At 34.2% G+C, this 17,842-nt stretch overlaps 1 protein-coding gene across 1 annotated transcript; it reads left to right on the forward strand.

The window, feature by feature from the left end:
- The first annotated feature begins 232 nt into the window (after positions 1-232).
- Positions 233-17,551, forward strand: LOC104162121 (uncharacterized protein KIAA0825-like). Its single transcript, XM_009700774.1, has 3 exons — positions 233-369; positions 11,352-11,520; positions 16,877-17,551. The coding sequence occupies exons 1-3, from the start codon at positions 239-241 to the stop codon at positions 17,549-17,551; spliced, it is 975 nt and encodes a 324-aa protein (XP_009699076.1). The 5' UTR covers positions 233-238.
- The last annotated feature ends 291 nt before the right edge of the window (positions 17,552-17,842 follow it).

A 17,842-nucleotide genomic window follows, 5' to 3' on the forward strand; every position in this document is an offset into this window, starting at 1 on the left:
AAGATATTATGAAATTTATCTCTGCTTTCATTTTACAGGTGTCCCTCTCTGTAGCGCTCTACTCAGAAGCATGCACAAGGTTTACTATTCAACACTGATTTTATAATTCCCTACATAAACACTTCCTTTATTAATCTAAGTATTTCCAAGGAACAAAATGTTTTATATTTTTGTACTTCTAGTCTGAATTTTTTCATTATTTAACCACTTTTTTGTATCTGTTTTACAGGTTCTGAAAATGGAATGGGGAGGAGAGTATTCTCTTGATTCTTCCAATTTAGACTGTTTGTTAAATGTCCTTCCTGGAGAATTGGAGTTTCAACAAATCCTTAGTGATCTTGATGAAAAAATAAAGAAGAACTCTTCTAGGTAAAGAGTCTTTTCTTTGTATCCAAAATATTAGTGAAAGTCATTACATTTAGAAAGAAATAATGCGGCTTTTCTTTCTTTCTAGTTGTAGGTTAAAATTCTGATAATTATTTCAGTAGTAATATTACCTTAACCACTTGAACATTTACCAAATTTTTAATCCCATATAATTTTTGTACTATAGTCTTTCCCTGTATGGTATTTTTAACAGTTGAATCATCGTAATCTTAGGAATTATTATAATAGGTGTGATAGTGGAGGAAGAAAATGTGTATTCCCGTGACAGCTGTATTTCCTACAGTTATGAGATAGAATTTTTATTCACTGAAAAAGCTACAGAATTTTACAAAAAGGCAAAATTTGAACTCAGTATGTTCTTTAGGCGTTTTTAATGGAAGTAGAAGAAGCAAGTAAGTTAATATATACAATCTTTCTCATATAAGCTGTTATTTTACCTATTTCAGTTAAAACTGTTATGCTGCAATAGAAGATTTTGCAACTAGAATTTGTTTTATAATGTATTTCATTGTCCCCTTCTTTGTAACATACTGGTTTCCAAAAATCAATGCTATAGAAACAATGGAGTACTGAAAGAGTTCTTTGTTGATGTGGATTTTTTGCATGACAACAAAAAAATCAGCTCAAGGTTTTGTGCCTTATTTGAAAAGCGATGGTGGAGTTCTGTGGCTAAACTCTTTAGCGCCTTTAAAATACTTTGGTCTGTGAAACCATTGCTGTATCTCACTGAAAACTGATGTAGATCATCTCTGAATTATTGTTATATTGCCTATGCCAGGCTGAGAGATTTTTCAGGCTTTTTATTTATATTACTCTTACCTCACGTTTTGAACATTTTCATTTAAAATCTTAATGTTTACAAATGTAGTTGTGATAGTAATAATCCCAGGAAAGCAATGATAGTGAAGATCTGGGAAATATGCTATTGTGGTCCACTGCATAGTGCAATTTCATGTTACAGTTTTCCAGCTGTTGACATCAGGGAAATTTAGATACTTACACAGATTTTAGTTGATGTCATAACAAAGTTATAGGTACTTAAGTTTTGAGTTGCTGTGGTCTTGTGTATCTGGGAAGAAACACCATCAGCATTTTTGGCAGATGTGTTGTTACCTCTTCAACTACCAAATAAAAGTGAATTTGTTGTCATTATGCAGAGCCAGCCTGAGAGTTAGAGTATTATCAAGATGAGTCTTTGGAATGCATGCTTTACTGCTATTTTTGGGTTTCGTGTGTGTAAAATGTATGCTGCTGTTTGAGAAAACTTTCGGCTGTGGGAAAGCAGACCAGCTGTTTGTTCCTTTTAATGGTACTTTATATAAGGTAGCCTTTTATGTTACATTTTACATTAGCATCATCACGGTGGAACTGTTTGTACATTTTTAAGAAGGCTGACTGTCCCTGTCTTAGATGCATAGTCCCACAAAATAGAAGGGCCTTTCACTGTAAGTTTTGTAAGGTCCAAATGATATTCTGTCCAAGCAGAGCAGGAAATTGGATTAGGGTGTGGTACACAGCAACACATGCCAGGAGCAGCTTTGTATTTCTGCTGAATTGAAACTTAAGGTAGTTTTTCAACTAATTTTCACAAGCAAAATCAGAAAGTAGCCCTGTAGTTACCAGGTGATATTTTCCTCCTGTAATATGTCAGTTTCAGAAATGGAGAGGAGTTTAAAAGAAGATGGACAGCAGCTGATGTGACTTTTAAATTAAAAAGAGTCCTTTTATTGCTAATATATTAGAGGTAGCATGGAATGAAATCATTTTCAAGTTACCATTGATCTTTGTAAGTGGTATGATAAGAGCAGCTCTATGAGCTACGGTGATACAATTGGAATACAATCCATTTTTCATCAGATAGATTTATGATTTTATTATACTACAGAGAATAAACATAATAGTATACAGCATATATATATATTTTTTAAAATAAAACATTGTGTAAAAAATTATGAGCCAAAAGTGTGTAAATCACTTGAGTACTCATTTATTGCCTTCCAACTGAATAGCTTTTATAAAATTGTGTGACATGACAAATCAGATATGCTTTCGAGCAGTTCAATTACCTTCAGTATTTTTGTATTGTGCCAATTCTATTTGGTGCTATAACAAAAAAAAAAAAAAAAGAGCATCTGTGCAAAATTGTTTTATTTGTAAGTTTTAAGGGAGTAAGTGGTTCATTCATTCACTGTTATATAACAGAGCTCTTATTACACTTGAATGTTAATTTTATTTTTACCGTAGTTTGTAGAAGCAGGTGAATATGAACGCCCAAAGTTACTGTTATTGCTGGCCAGGTTTATATGTAGTGATAGTCTAGGGTATTCTAAAGCATGAAGTTGTATTCATAATTTCATCAGGACAACCATTTGTCTTCAGTCTTTCCCCTTACATTTGCTTTGACTTTTACTGTTTATCAAAACTGAGTCTGGATTTTTTTTTTTTCCTAATTGGAGGAATAAGAATTAGTAAGAGTTAATTTTTGAACCATCCACAGACCTAAACTTTCAGCTGATATTTAATACTTGTAAGCAGAAAATAAGGTACAGAGCTTGAAACCAACCTTATAGTGCGTAACTTGAAAGTGATTGTAAGCATGGAATCTCTTCAGCAGTTGATTTTTTGTGTGTATTCAGTTCATTCTTCAGTGTTTGGCTGCCTTTTAGTGGTGCTAAAGTGATGACAGATTCTATGAGGCTGTAGGACTGTGTGAGATATTCTAGGTCTTCTTCAACAGAACAATTACTCAGAATTCAGCAAAATTATTTACTAATAATTGTATTTCCACAGTACACTGGAGACTATATCTTTGTGAGGCTTTTCACAAAGGCTTAATTTGACTTCAATCTGATCAACTTCAATCTGATCCTCTCTCTAATTAACAGTAATTCAGTCATGTGAGATTTTGATGAAGGTCTTTTTTGGAGAGCTCCAGTAAGGTCAGTACTAATAAGTGCTTAACAGCATTGCATCTTGTCCCATAACTGTTCAATATAAATAGTAATCATTATTTGAGCAACTAACAAGATCCTTAACTTGGGAATAATAGGACTATCTGGAATGTACCTCAATAAAGATTAGTATGACATTTTCCAGTTGTTGATCGTAACTTTGCTGATTTGCATAGAAATACTTCCCACTATCAATACCTTAAGCAAAGGGATGGAGGAGTTTCGAGCAGGGTATTAAGCACTGCTGTCATTCCATTTTCCTCTATCAGAATTGGAGTGTGCAAGGGATATATGTTTTTGAACTGGGATGTGCTGCAAGAGTTATCTTTTTCTTTTATTTTAAAGAAGATCTTGGCTTATTCCTCTCTGGAATTTTCAGGAAGCAGCTACACCTCACTTTCCTGTTATTCAAGAGGGTTAACAAAGTCTTGGCATCTCCATCCAAAATCCTAATAGTGGTTGAGTATTTGGGAGAATTTCAAACTAGGGCTGATAGGAGGACTAAAATTGATAATTCTTTCTGTTTTACTTGGACCTAATATTTATCACAGCTCTCAAAAAGAATTTGACTCTTCTGTGTGAATGTAACCTGCTTGCTGTACAGTGCATTACTGTAGTATTTAGTTGAGAGTTCAGTACCTACAAAGATAGTAGAATAATGTTACTAAAATCTTTGTCAAAATAGTATCTGTCTACTCACTGCCCTGGACTAAGTGCTAGGAATAAGTAATTAAACTGAGAAAGGAACGTAATTTTATTCCTATTCACCCTGTGTTGTCTTCATGCATGATCACTGAGTTTGGGATAGTTGTTTCCTGTCACCTTGCAAGCTGGACAACACAGAGTTTCTCAGAGATTGGCTATTTTAATAGACATGCAGGTTCTTTACTCCAATATACAGTGATTGTAATTGTGTCAGTGTCTTAGGTAGTTAGCTGTCATGTACATCTGCAGAAGCTGTAATCAGGTCTCTGCACTGCAAAATATCCCAGTTCATTTCATATGACAGTACATGAGACAGTGGCTTTTTTAGCCATTATTTGTAACTATCATGTTTTGGTCAATGGATTTGAAAGCCTACTATGTTTTACTGTCAGTCTTCTGAAATAACTTATCAAGACAAAACTTACATCTTGTGGACTGAAATATCTCAATCAACAGTATCTTTAAAATAAGATTGGAAATTAAAGGTAGGCAGTGGTTCAGTTGGAACTGACGATTCTCATATGGTCAAGCTGTTGAGTAATTTTCTCTTGCTGAGATGCAGCAAAGTTGTCGCCATTCTAGTTTTTTCTGGTGTCAATGGTACAGTTACTTTACAGTTTCTGTTGATATCTTTTCTAAGTAGCTACATTAGAGATTCAAAGTAGTTTGCAAAGTCCTTGAAGCAGGTGCCGAGTCTTTGTTTTACATTTTAAGGTCCAAGATTACAATAAGAATAATTTGAGGCAGTGAATTTTTTCATGGTTTTTAGCTTTATAATAAGCCTGTAACTTTCAGACTGGTATTTTAAAAAATTGCTGGTTTTAAAAACAAGAATCAAGACATATTTGTCTGAATGGGATTTTTCTAAAGAGATAAAGTTTTTGTAGTCTGTCTTTCATGGGTTTTGTATTGCTACTTACAAAATAATGTTTAACTTCATTCTTATTGTTCTTATTTTGAATAGAACTTACATACAAAATATGAATAAGAGAATAATATAGTGCAACTATGCAAAAAACCCCAGTAACATACACACAAATATGAGGTGGTAACAAAACCTATATTATTAGCAGTAGCAGCTTTACTTTCTGACTTTCTCTTCTGCTGTTGAGGTCACCATTGTAAAGAACATAAAATAGGAAAGGAATTTCATCTGTTTATGCAGTTGGGTTAATCAGAGTAAAAAAACGGACATGCCAGAAAGAATAAGCTGACAGTCAGATAAACTAGAATGGAACACTATAAACATTATAGGTCTGGAACTATAATAATGTCATTTTTTTCCGAATTTTAGAAATTCTAAGAGATACATTCTACCATGAGTGTTATTGTAGGTTATCATAAGTGTTGCGGTAACATGCAAGATGATAAACAGCCTTTTTTGGTAAAATCTCTTGTTTCTATTCAAGATAAGGTTATGAAAACATTCTTTGCATGCATCTTTATAGGTTTTTGTTTTTTTTTCAGTTAGATTGTATCTAGCAGTTTAAAATTTACTAGAAAATAAGTAATGTATGGTTTTGGTTAAGTTGTTGTTTATTAACACATGGTAGTGCTAAGACATCAGCAATGACCTCATGAAATTGTCTGTAGATCATGGGAAATTTTCTTAGTATTTCCTTTTTGGCAGGTCAGCTTTCGTGAAATAAAACAGAATGCTTGTTTCATCATGGGAGAAAACATAACAGTGGAAATGCCTGTGGGAATTATACTGATAAAAGTCTTTCTCAAAGTTTTTTTACTACTTGAATTGTACAGCAGGTCCTCTTGACACACGTTTCCAAATTACATGACTAATTTTGTACAAAATGCCCTGTATCTTTAGCAGTCAAGCTTTTTAATGAATATACATGACAATAACAAAGTAATATTATGTTAGTGGTTCTGGCTTCAAAAAACAGTGGAAACAATTATTTTATTAGTTTTAAAACAAATTGTTCTTAATAAAAGACATGTAAACTGATTCTAAAAGCAGATCTCCATGAATATGAGGATCTTAAGCGTAAGTAACGTGAGGTTGAAAGATAATTTCACTTTACAGCTTAGCAGTTTAATTTAACCAATCTCATTGTCATTTTATGGCTGCTCCATGTGCTATATAAAATAAATTGAAACAGTGCTTGTTAGAAATTGAAAGGAGTTAGAAGATCATCCTTCAACTTACTCATAGTAATCCCAGGCAATGGAAAATGATATATGGAGACAGCAACTCTCATTTTGATACTGTGCTTTTCAAAATAATGTATCAGTATGACAAAGCTTACATTATCAGTTCCATTATAGTACTTGGTTTGTAACTGTTTGTCCATTGATGCAGCCACTTGAAAAGCAGTCTCTCCACATTTATAGGTTATTCCTAAAAACTGTCATTAGCTTAGTAAATGAGAGCACCTAAGAATTCTCAAATTGAGACTGTCTCTCTAAAGTGGGAATACTTACCAAATGGTATCGACATGCTACTCCAGAAAAGCACTTCAGCGTGGACAGAGATAACATAACAGAACTTTTCTTAGTTTGGTGGAAAAAACAAACAAAACAAAACAAAAAGAAAGAAAAACCAAAACAAAACAACAAAAAGCCTCACCTGTAAAAAGGAGAAGCTATTTCAGTGAAATGATTTTCACGGGCATAATGGTATACCAGTAGTACTAACCACAAGCACTGACGTGACCACAAAGGCTTAAGATACTCCTCCTGTGGGTCTAAAGATTTCTTTCTTGAAAAATCAGTCAATTTTACAAACATCCATATAAGCGTAACTATCAGCTTTCTTTGCTACAGAGAAAGGTTCCTTTTTTCTTTGAGCTTTTATGCTCTACTGCTTGTTTAGTAGTTTGCTGACTATTTTTTTTTTTCTGTTTATGTCTGAACAGTTCCACAGGTTCAAAGAAAAGTGGAATCATCTGTGGAAGAAAACTTAATTGAGAGCTGTTAAATATTGGGACATATCTGATTTAAGTCCTTGTGTCACAAACTGCTAGAGACAATGTAAATATTCTGAGAAATCTTAACATATTTTTCTTCCTTTTTATTTTAATTCTTCTTTGGCATCTCCTAATGACCACTGTCAGAGACCTGGAGACCTTCCATCTGGCTAGGAGCAGCTATTCTAATGTAATTCCAATAGGCTAATTTCCAACAGAATTAAGCACCTTCTGGGTAGGTTCACCAATGTCTCAACATTAGTACCTGAGGACCTAAAACATGAATTGTATGCCTCACCTTATCAATAAGCTTTAGTGTTTCAGAGGATATTTCAAAAAACATACATATGGAGCATAGAACCAATTAACAATAGTAAACAGGGAAAAAGCATTAAGTACTGAACTATCCCTGTTGTAATCCACATCTTGTATTCCTGATTTAGATAGGGTTGCACACGGACATAGTTGTATTTTTCCATTGACTGCATATGATTTTAAGACAGTTTATGTTCCCATCGTACATGTATAGTGTCAGTTGACATTATCTGGGTTGATACCTCAATTTGTTTAAAAAAAGGAACACTGAACTTAATAAAATATATTTGCAGTTAAAGAAAGAGGATTATTTGGGAGGCAAAAAGGAATTTAGCATTTTATATGGCTTTTTGTTATTGTACTTTTAAGAATAAAATTCATTAAATACGTTAAGCACACTTTTCACATTAAAAGTATGTGTTTTGTTTTTAAAAGTTCAGTGCATTTCCTTTCTAAAAAAGGAAATCAGAGTCCTGTTTCCCCTACACTGATATGAAATTATAAAGTTTTAAATATTAGCCTAGATAGAATAATTTTAATCCTATTTGGCCGCCGTCTTTTATTTAAAATCATTGCTTTCTAAACCCAGATAATACACATTAAAATGCTTTTTTTTTTTCCAGAGGTAACCAAATTCTTAATTATTTTATTTAATATCACAGTTCAAAGGAATAAGTACCTATAATTAACCATGTTCTTGTAATAGTAAGCGTTGACAAAAAACTCAAAAGAAATAGCAACGTTTTTGAGACCATGTTTGCCTACAGTATGCTGTAAGTAAACAGGATGAAAATATTTTTATTCCATCAAAAACCGTTTTAGTTCTAATTCAATGTTTACTTTATTGGGATAAAAGGATTAAATAAATTGAACAGATTTATCATGATTTGTACCTACAGGGAGGGGCACTGAAATTTGTCCACTTAATCCCCTTATCAGTGTTGGGACAAATTACCAAAATATCTGGTCTTGAGAAGGCTGTAGCCTATTCATAGGTTGTAGTTTATTGGCTTGCACACAGATTCATATGTCAAAGATGAATGTAAAAACTGGTTTGTAATTGAAGCAGATCGGCACAGACTAACAACAGTAGTCCCTTTTACAATGCACAATGCTGTAATCTGTTGGGTATGTTTGAATGAGACACATCAGCACACCACAATAAAAGCCTTTGATAGTGTCCCAGGAGTCAAGGTTTATGAACAAGGCATTTAGTTTCATAGTCCTGAGAACAGGTTTCACAAGTTAAAAAGATACATGCCAATCTTTTGTCAGGTTTAGAATTGGTATTCATGGCTGGGCTATCCCATCAGGAACCTGAGTGGGCCACAGGCGGAGAGCGATTGTTTTTCATGGCAGTCCTTTGTGCTCCTGATAAGGTCCTTTGATGATGGGAAGATACTTGTTTCAGTGCACTTCATTTTGAACTCAGTCATGCTCAGGAAAGTCTTAAGACTTCTGAGTCAATTTTATAGAAGTGTTTTACAGGCCACCCATGTATTTATAAGCTTTAAATGTTTTTACACATTTAGCATTAGTCGTAGTTACTGAATTTGCTTTCTGAAGATAATGCAACTGTAAAATGTGGTTACTTAATTTGGATAGAGTAGATACACTTTGAATGGTTTACCTCATGTCTCTTAAGCATAAAACAAATATACCTGTAATTCTTAATGAATACGGATAAATATGGGAAAATGAGCTATTCAAAATGACCTACTTATTTTGATGAAATTTTTTTTAGAAGTTGTATAGTCATAGTTTTGGAAACAATTTATGTATTTTTTATCTGACATTCAAAATGCTACACATCTGCGCTTAACGTTCTTATGATTGTCCTTGCATTCTATAATTGTAGTTGATGCAGTTTTCATGTTCAGTGTGTTATTATTTAGTACTGTATTTTAAAGAAACAAAACACACAAAGCGAAACCTATCATAGATGGTAAGTCTTGACGGCATTCTCAGAAAAAATATCCTTCTCTCTTTTGTGCCTGTTGTAGATAACTTAAAAATAGAAGGACTACTGTTTATCTCTGAACTTAATTTAGTGTGATCGTTTGCTTATTTTTTGTTCCACTGTTTTTGTTAAAATGTCAATTCAAACTAACAGACTCAGTTCCCAAAGGTATGGATGACACTAATTTACATTATTGCTGTTGATCAGAATAAGACAACTAGTAGCAGTTTAGGGTACATTGCATAACATCTGTAAAAAAATAGAATCACTCAATGAAGGAGAAAATCCAGTCAAAAATGAAATAAATACTTCTCCCACATGCTGAAAACAGTAATGCAGGCAGAATTAAATGACGAAGTATAGTCAGTGGGTGACATGCAGAATGGTCTTTCGTCACTGATTTCTTGTTACAAATTGGTATGGGTTAGTAGTTTAAGTAAGTAGTTTAAGATTCTTTTTTTAAAAATTTGTTGTTACAAATTGATTTCTTGTTACAAATTGATATGGGTTAGTAGTTTAAGTAAGTAGTTTAAGATTTTTTTTAATTTCATATTCAAAGCAGATTATATTTTTAATAAAAATATTTTCCTCTGAAAAGATGGTGCTTCCTGGAAAATTAATCTTTCCACACAGAGAAGTTATGCGGAAAAAAATAAAAAAACTTTATTCAAGGTTACTAATTAAAAAAAAGTTCACTTTAATTTCGTATTTTTGTCAGAGCTTGTAATCCACTTGAAGAATTGATTTGTTTTCCAGTTTCTTTTCTTGCCTCTCCTCCTGCCGTCGTTTTCTCCTCTTCCTGTCCTCTCTTCTAATCTTCTTCTGTTGTCTTCTTTTGCCAAAACTAGCCAAGTTTGAAAATGTTAGAGAGCAGTTAAAGGAAAAGAGCCATACTTCTTCTCTATAAAATAAAGAGGCAAGTGACAATATAATAGGCTAGTTTGTTTGCTTGATGTCGTGAAAATAGAAAGTAGTATGATCGAAAGTATCTGACATGGAAATACCTGTAAAGAGCTTAGTCTCCTCTAATCCCATAACTCTACAGAGATAGAAAGAACTAAATTTTAATTTGTGTTAAACTCTGCATCCCTTATCAGCTGTAAGAACATAAATGGAATAACTAATATACTGCAAAATAAAATTAAAATAGTAGTGAGAATCACTTTGCACTTCAATAAAACAAAACTGACATCAGTCTTATCGTTACTTATATTAAACCTAGATCTAGTCAATGCTATTTTTCTAGCATTAAGCGTTGCTTTTGAAAAAAAGTAGTTCTGAAATACTGAAAAGGTGTTTTTGTAGGAAAAGATACAGAGTTAGATTTTTTTTCTGGATTTTTCTTTTTTTTTTTGTTTTCATGTAAGTGTCCACACAAATAGAAAAAAAAAAAAAATTGGATATTCAGTTGTTCTTGTGATTTTTGCAACTGAAATCCCTGTAATAACCGTACCAGCCACATTTGATTTCATAGACAGGATTATGATTCTAGATGAATGTTAAGGAGTGGATGAGCTCCTTGAAACCAAACTGTTTTCTTTCAAATATTGTAATGACAAAAACAAGAAAGAAAAGATCTGCTTTCTCAGCACAACTGACTCTAAAATTCTTTTCAGCATTTTCTGTGATGTCAATGGGTCTTTAAGAAGTCGTTAATACATGTTATGTATTATAAAACAACTGCTGATTGCTGAAGGAGCAAAATGACACATTCACCTTTGAATATGGTAGTTGATTCAGTTTATATTCTCTGCTTTAGTTAATTAAGCACCAAGGACCAGATCTTGGCTTGGATGATGTCTTATTCACTGACAGCTTTATTAAAAGTACAAGATCGTTTGGGAAGTGAGGCAGTACTTGCTCTTAGTGACGATGGTACAGTCTGGCCTGAAGGAAATTTATTTTAGCTCTTGCTCAACTGTATTTAAATGTTAATCCTGAAAATTCAGGCCTTATTTTGTGAGAGTAATTTAATCTGTGAAGAAGAATGACTAGTGTTACATTAATTTGAAGTGGTTTTTCTTTGTGAAATGTGGAATATATAAAATACTTTTATCTCCAGCTGATGAAAAAAATCCTGTGATTTTTATTTTTTTATTTTTTTTTTAGCATAGAACAGTGTCTTAAGGACCTGCAATCAGAAGTAAATGAAATATGTGCCGATGAAATACTACAAAGCACAACTGACTGCCTTCAGTGGCTAAACAATTGCAATTTTAGTTCTCTCCGACCTTCTCCTACACACCATGGAGAGCTGATGGAGTTCCTTAGGACCCTGGTAAAAATTGTTTACTAAAAATTTCAATGTTTGGGAAAGTTGGTTATATGATGGAGGGGTGGGGGTTGGGGATAATTAGTTTTCTCATCTTAGTCTTCACTGTGGTGAGGATAATTCAGAAGTTTTATTATAAGGCTTAGTACTGGTTTTATGTCCACATCAGGAGGTTATGTTTCCTTTTGAGCTGGCCTTAAATAGGAAAATTTGGGACAAAATCTTTTCACTGATAGTACCACATGCCCAGCACTGCTAGGACTGCTTTATAAACACGTTGGTAAAAGACATCTGAAGTTACTGTCTACACCGAGGCTGTTACTGTTATTGCTTGTTCTTCACTTTTATCAGTGTGACTTTAATGCATCTAATACAATTATTGTCCTTTATGCATTATTTAAGTATTAACTTCCTATCTACTTTTTCTAATTAGAAATGTGGGAGCTACATCCATTGTCCTAGCAAGATGTACAACCAGACATAACCAGAAATCAAATTTCACTTCAATGAAAAATTCCATCATTTTAGAAGGCATTTTTATCCAAAATTTTTATTAAAAGTTAGCCTTAGAATATATGTATGGAAATGGAAGTCTGGAAAATTGAATTGGCTAGATGAGTGAAGGATGAGAGCTGAGTAAAAGACAGCCTGCGAGTTTAGGTATAAAACTGTATATATGTGTGTTCATGTGATGTACATGAGTATCAAAACAAATAAACAGTATCCAGTTCTTTGTCACTTCCATGTCATGGTTTAGTTGTAGGACATGAACACCTTTAGGCTAAGATTGGCTGTATTGGCAGAGGAAAACTGCTGTGGAGAAGTAGAGTGTTTTCTCCTTTGGGACTATCTCCTGGGTACAGCTTAAGCTTCATCAAATCGCCTCTCATTTTTTTTTAACTCTTAAAACTCTTAAAACTTGATCTTTCAGTCAGCCTTGTATCCACTGGGTATTAAGCTGTGTCAAATGAGGAAGTCATCTCTAGAAACACTATGTCTTTAAAGTTCATGTGGTGAAGAAGTGATTTAGTCCCCTTCGTAACACAGATGATCAGTATGAATGTTGCTGTTAATAATCACGCCACTCAGGGGTGTCAGAGAAATGCTACGTGTTGTACCTGATCTAGACAAAATGAGAGGACCCCAGAAAGTGCTGACTTACAAGGTTTTTTTGTTACTCCTCTTAGTCCAGTTAGATCCTTACTTAAACCTGCTGAGAAGAGGACATGGCAGCGACGACTGACCTGTGTCCACTCCCTGCTTTCTTCCTTCCCCCAAGGTCTGTTCAAGCCATGTACCTGAACACCAGGTGGCGGCATTTGTTTGGGAAACACCAAAATGTCCCCATCTCTGGAATACTTCGGGTGTATCTTACACAAAATGTGCTTTCTAGCTCTTCAGCTTCCCAGGAGCTTACTGACTGCATGACAGTCTGGCTGTGGGCCGTAGAGTCCAGTTAAGCCTTGAGAATGGCTCTGTGGCAAGTTGCTAAACAGACAGCAACGTGTGAGAAGCCTTAAAGTCTCTATTCTGCACAGTTTATCAGGAAAACATCTGTGCAGCTCAGGAACTTAGACATCACTGTTTCCAGGCTGATGGCTTCTTAGATAATCCAGCCTGTTATGTAGATGAGACTACAGATGAAAAGTGTTTATGTATTAGCATAGACAACCCATCTGTAAGAAGTTATACTCGCAGTAGGTAACCTTTAGCTCCATAAACAGGTCTGCAGTAAACGATATTCAATAATATTCAGCATTAATGAGATGGTTACGATCTGACCTTTCTTAAATGTGTATCTCCATCCATTGAACTAATTACCTAGTTGACTTAATTTCTCACTTGCATGCTTTTAATTAAGTATCATATAATACATCTTCAATAACAGTAACCTTCCTTCTACTTCAGGACAATATCCCTCTTCACTGTTATCTTTTATTATGTATGTTTATTTTGGTAGGGATTTTGTTTATCTTTTAAACTGCCAGAACAATTAAAAAACAGTGCAAAGTTCTGTATGTGCTTTGGCTGATGTGCTGTATTTAGGTTTATTGTTAGCACAGTATTCTCATGCATTTCTGAACTCTCGTGGAAATACTGCGAGGTTCTTCAGGAAGCCTGAAAATGTTAATTATGTGAAATTTCATCATTCTGTGTACTGTTTTGTAATTCTAAATATTTAAAAGCTGAATATGTTGAACACATCTTCATTAAATTCGGTTCCTGCTAAACTAATGACAAAATCTTTTTTTAACAAAATCTTCATCTTACTGGATTTGTTTGTTGATATGATAGATAATACTCTATAGTAGACAGGAGTCCAGTTGATAGACTACAAATGTTTTGCTGTATGTTATTGTCTCTAATTTTCTGTGCTTGTAAGAGAACTTTTCATGCTTCTCTAAAACCTTTGGATACTAATTTGGATCTTTTTCTCTTGAATAGTTTTGGCATCGTCTTTTGAAGTATTTTTACAGGTTAATTTTTAAATAGAAAAGCCTATGTCAATATAGGCAATGTTCAAAGAGACTTCATGACACTGTGTTTTCAGAGCTTCAAAGTTCACTTCAGGGGCTCATTTTTCTGAGTAACACTAAGTCTAAGATGGCATCTGCAAGCTCCCTATTTTTAATGCTTTAGTTTAAGTTGCAAAGGGCTTGAAACAATAATTAGATTCTTATTGGCTTTCATGAATAAAAATGTTTCTGCCTAACCTTAAAAAACAGCAGTAGGGATTTGCTTGGAAGACATTTTGAATTCATCATCCAAAAGTATCAGTGATGTTCACTGTTTTGACAGCTTCTCTTGTTTTGTTCATTTCAGAATATAGTATTTGTGCATGATTAATAAAAAAAATTAACCTTTAAACTCCAGAGCTCTACCGGTGGAGACTCAACTCTTCAACACAATGGTTAGTGATTAGGGTTTCAGTTTACACACTAAGACATATTCTTTTGGGGGCCACAAAACTTCGTAACATACTTCAATAGATAATAAAAGAAAATCAAATCGGCCTTATATATATGCATGTTGATGCGTATGATTTAAGATTTTAACTAGTTATACATATTTCTGTCACATGCACATGCTTTTATGGGATGATATTTTACTGATAATTTCCTTTGTTATTCTGTCTTCCACATGCATTTCCTGCTTGTAAGTAAAAAAATTCATAGGAAGCATTCTGAAATAAAGATGTAAAATGGAAGAAAAATAGCTAGACTATTATTTTTAAGGCTTTCCTTTATGGGAGGCAGTCAGGCTCTCTGTCTTTTTTTCAGAATTATCTACTGTGGTGCAAGTATTTTATTTTTTGATTTTCATCATAGAGCACTCCGGAGTACAGGGCAATAAGAAGGGAAGGTTAAACTCTTGTTTTCTCCCGTAAGGGTGCAACAGTTTTGAATCATCCAGAAAAAAGAATAGGAGATCTGATACTGAAAATTTTTGTGACTTGAGGAAAAAAAACCCCACAATCCACTGAAGTTTTTGCTCTAAATTTTGTCTTTTATATTTTTATAATTTATATTTTTATAAATTATCTAGGGCAATAAGAAGGGAAGGTTAAACTCTTGTTTTCTCCCGCAAGGGTGCAACAGTTTTGAATCATCCAGAAAAAAGAATAGGAGATCTGATACTGAAAATTTTTGTGACTTGAGGAAAAAAAACCCCACAATCCACTGAAGTTTTTGCTCTAAATTTTGTCTTTTATATTTTTATAATTTATATTTTTATAAATTATCTATTGATAAAAGCTTGCTACAGTAGAAAAATTGAACATTTTGTATTTAGAATTTATTATATTTATGCAATACCATACTCAAATTTGATTTATTTCTCTCTTTCAAAATGGGAAAAGAAACAAAACTAATTATTTCCTCAAATACTGTAGGTTAAATAAATGAGTATTTCTGAAGGTGGAAGGTTGCCGACGGTTTCTTTACCAGCCTTACTTTATAGGATGGAGTATAGCTGGGAGACTCAGATAAAAGACATGAGTGGAAAGAACTACCCTTATGTGATATGCCACAATGCTTTTCTCTGTTGGACAGCAGCGAGAGGAGGTGGGGGACCAAGTGATCCTGATTCACCTAGGGCTTGCCTATTGGTTCCTGAAACCCAGAAAATCAAGAATAACACCAATTTCACCAATTTCAGTTTTCTTGTGACTGGGGATGATGGGGAAATCTGTAGTCAGCTCTAGTGCAGCTGGGGGATTGAGAGCAGGTCTTTGCAAATAAAAAGTTGATTGGCCTAGCACTGTAGCCAAAGCCAACCTGCAGTAGAAAAAATGTTGAGGATGTGGGAAATGGATTTGTAACGGGCACACTTTTTTTTTTCTGTGAGAGAAGAAGATTTTGGTGTCCAGTGACCATGGGACTTTGGGGTTGTCTTCTGCTCATATATTGGACGCACCTTGTTCATGTCAATGATTCGTCTCATAGATATTAAGGAAAGCTGCAGAGTGCTGTTTAAATTTGTGGCATTCTGGGCCAGGTAGAAAGCTCTGAGCTGTGACAAGAGGACGTGCTATTTGCTGCATGGCCTCTTGAACTTGAAGCAACTCTAAGGTCAGAGATCCTGGCCCTGGACCAAGATGGAGCTCTTCAGACTCAGATGAAGTAGGAACAATACATGCATCCACGTGACTTCACCTACTTTGTTAACTGGCTTCTTTGTTCTTCTCCAGCCCATATAGCTGAGATGTATTTAGAGGTCGCTATATAATGTATCAGTTTGCATCTTGGTTTGACAGGATACACAGCTTCTTGTTCTTCTGCCCTGTGTGATCTAAGCCTGTTCAATTCTTAAGAAGTTTTTAATTTTAATTCTTTAAGGGAGTCCTGGGAAGATTATTTTATCCTTAGAATGGCCTTTTTGTTGGTTGCCTGCTGAGCCAAAACACAGAAAGCGACAATGTTTCATTTTATAAATTCCTGTCTTGGTTTTGTGACCAAAATCTGTCATTATCTGTGTAAATTTTTCACACCATGTTCTTTCAAAGAGGTACGTGTGGACCACAATAAACAGGCTGCCAACGCTTACCTAATGAGCTTTCCAAAGCCTTCCTTTGAATTCTGGGTTAGAATTGATTGACAAAAGAGGTTGAGGATGTAAGAAAGATGGGAAGAGGAATGTGAGTTACTGGGGCAAGTAAACAAGGAGATGGACTGATACATAAATCCATGGGAAAATAAGCTTTGTTATTTCTGTTGTTTATATAGCAATTTGTTTGAGTCTCTTATTTGCTGGTAAGATAATTGGCATTGGAAACAATTGGTACACTAGCATGAAGCTGTTCATTTTATGAACCAGAATTAACAAAACATTTCTAAAATACTGTCTGATTTACCTTTGTTAGCAAAGCTTGCTGAAGAATGAGCAAAATCAAGAAGAAATGATACTTCACTTCCTTATGGATCTCTCTAGTGAGTGTGGTGTCTCATTTCCCTGTACTCCAAGTGGGACATCTTTTGAGTTAACATCTTCCCTTCATGCCATTGAGGATGATTCAACTATGGATGTGAAATCTCTCTGGGATGATGTGAGATTGCATCTTCGACGATTTTTAGTAAATAAACTGCAAAGTCAAGAAGAAACAAATACTAATGCTTTACAACAACAAATGGAGTTTAAAACTCAGTGCATACAACAACTTCTGTTTCTTTATCCTGAATCAGAAGTCTTAACAAAGTATCAAAATATGCAGAATAAACTGGTTTGCGATCTTCTGCAGAACTGTATTTTGTCCAGTTGTGGTGAAACAAATTTTGATAAGGTGGTTCATGGTTACCAAAGTTCCATACCCACATTGTGCACAATGATAAAAGAGGATTTGTATATACTAAGTGGAACTATTGATCCTTCTTCATCATTAAAGTTTATTAATGAAACTTATCTGGATACCATCACTGAAGAAATGACAGTTCTTCTTGAAAGACTTTGTGAACTGCAGTTCAAAGAAAATGCTCTACATATAGTTAAGGCAAGCAAGATTTCGAAGAAGCATAGAGGAACAATTCATGCTGTGGGTTAGTAGCCTTATTTTATGTTCATTGTAGTTAGATATTATTTCAATTATGCTACTTTTTTTTTTTTTTCAATATACTTACTTCCTATGAAGAGAGTGGCCTGAGATTATTAATTACAGCTTTATGTTTTAACCATATTACTGCAGTTGAATTACGGACTGTGTCAGAATTGTAATGAAAAAGGATTTAAAGTAGGGGAGAGTATCTTATATAGAGAGAAACCCCATTATAATTCACTGGATAACATTGTCATGTCATGGTAGTTTTTTTCAGTCTAACTTAATCCAATGACTGAA

Source organism: Cariama cristata, unplaced genomic scaffold (genome assembly GCF_000690535.1).
Source record: "Cariama cristata isolate BGI_N322 unplaced genomic scaffold, ASM69053v1 scaffold13915, whole genome shotgun sequence".
Lineage (NCBI taxonomy): Eukaryota > Metazoa > Chordata > Aves > Cariamiformes > Cariamidae > Cariama > Cariama cristata.

What these genes read in the sequence shown, in the direction of transcription:
- LOC104162121 (XM_009700774.1), top strand. Translation starts at nt 239, where the DNA reads ATGGAATGGGGAGGAGAGTATTCTCTTGATTCTTCCAATTTAGACTGT. An exon ending in ATAAAGAAGAACTCTTCTAG is followed by an intron (nt 370 to 11,351) that starts GTAAAGAGTCTT and finishes TTTTTTTTTTAG; the next exon opens with CATAGAACAGTGTCTTAAGG. An exon ending in TGGAGTTCCTTAGGACCCTG is followed by an intron (nt 11,521 to 16,876) that starts GTAAAAATTGTT and finishes TACCTTTGTTAG; the next exon opens with CAAAGCTTGCTGAAGAATGA.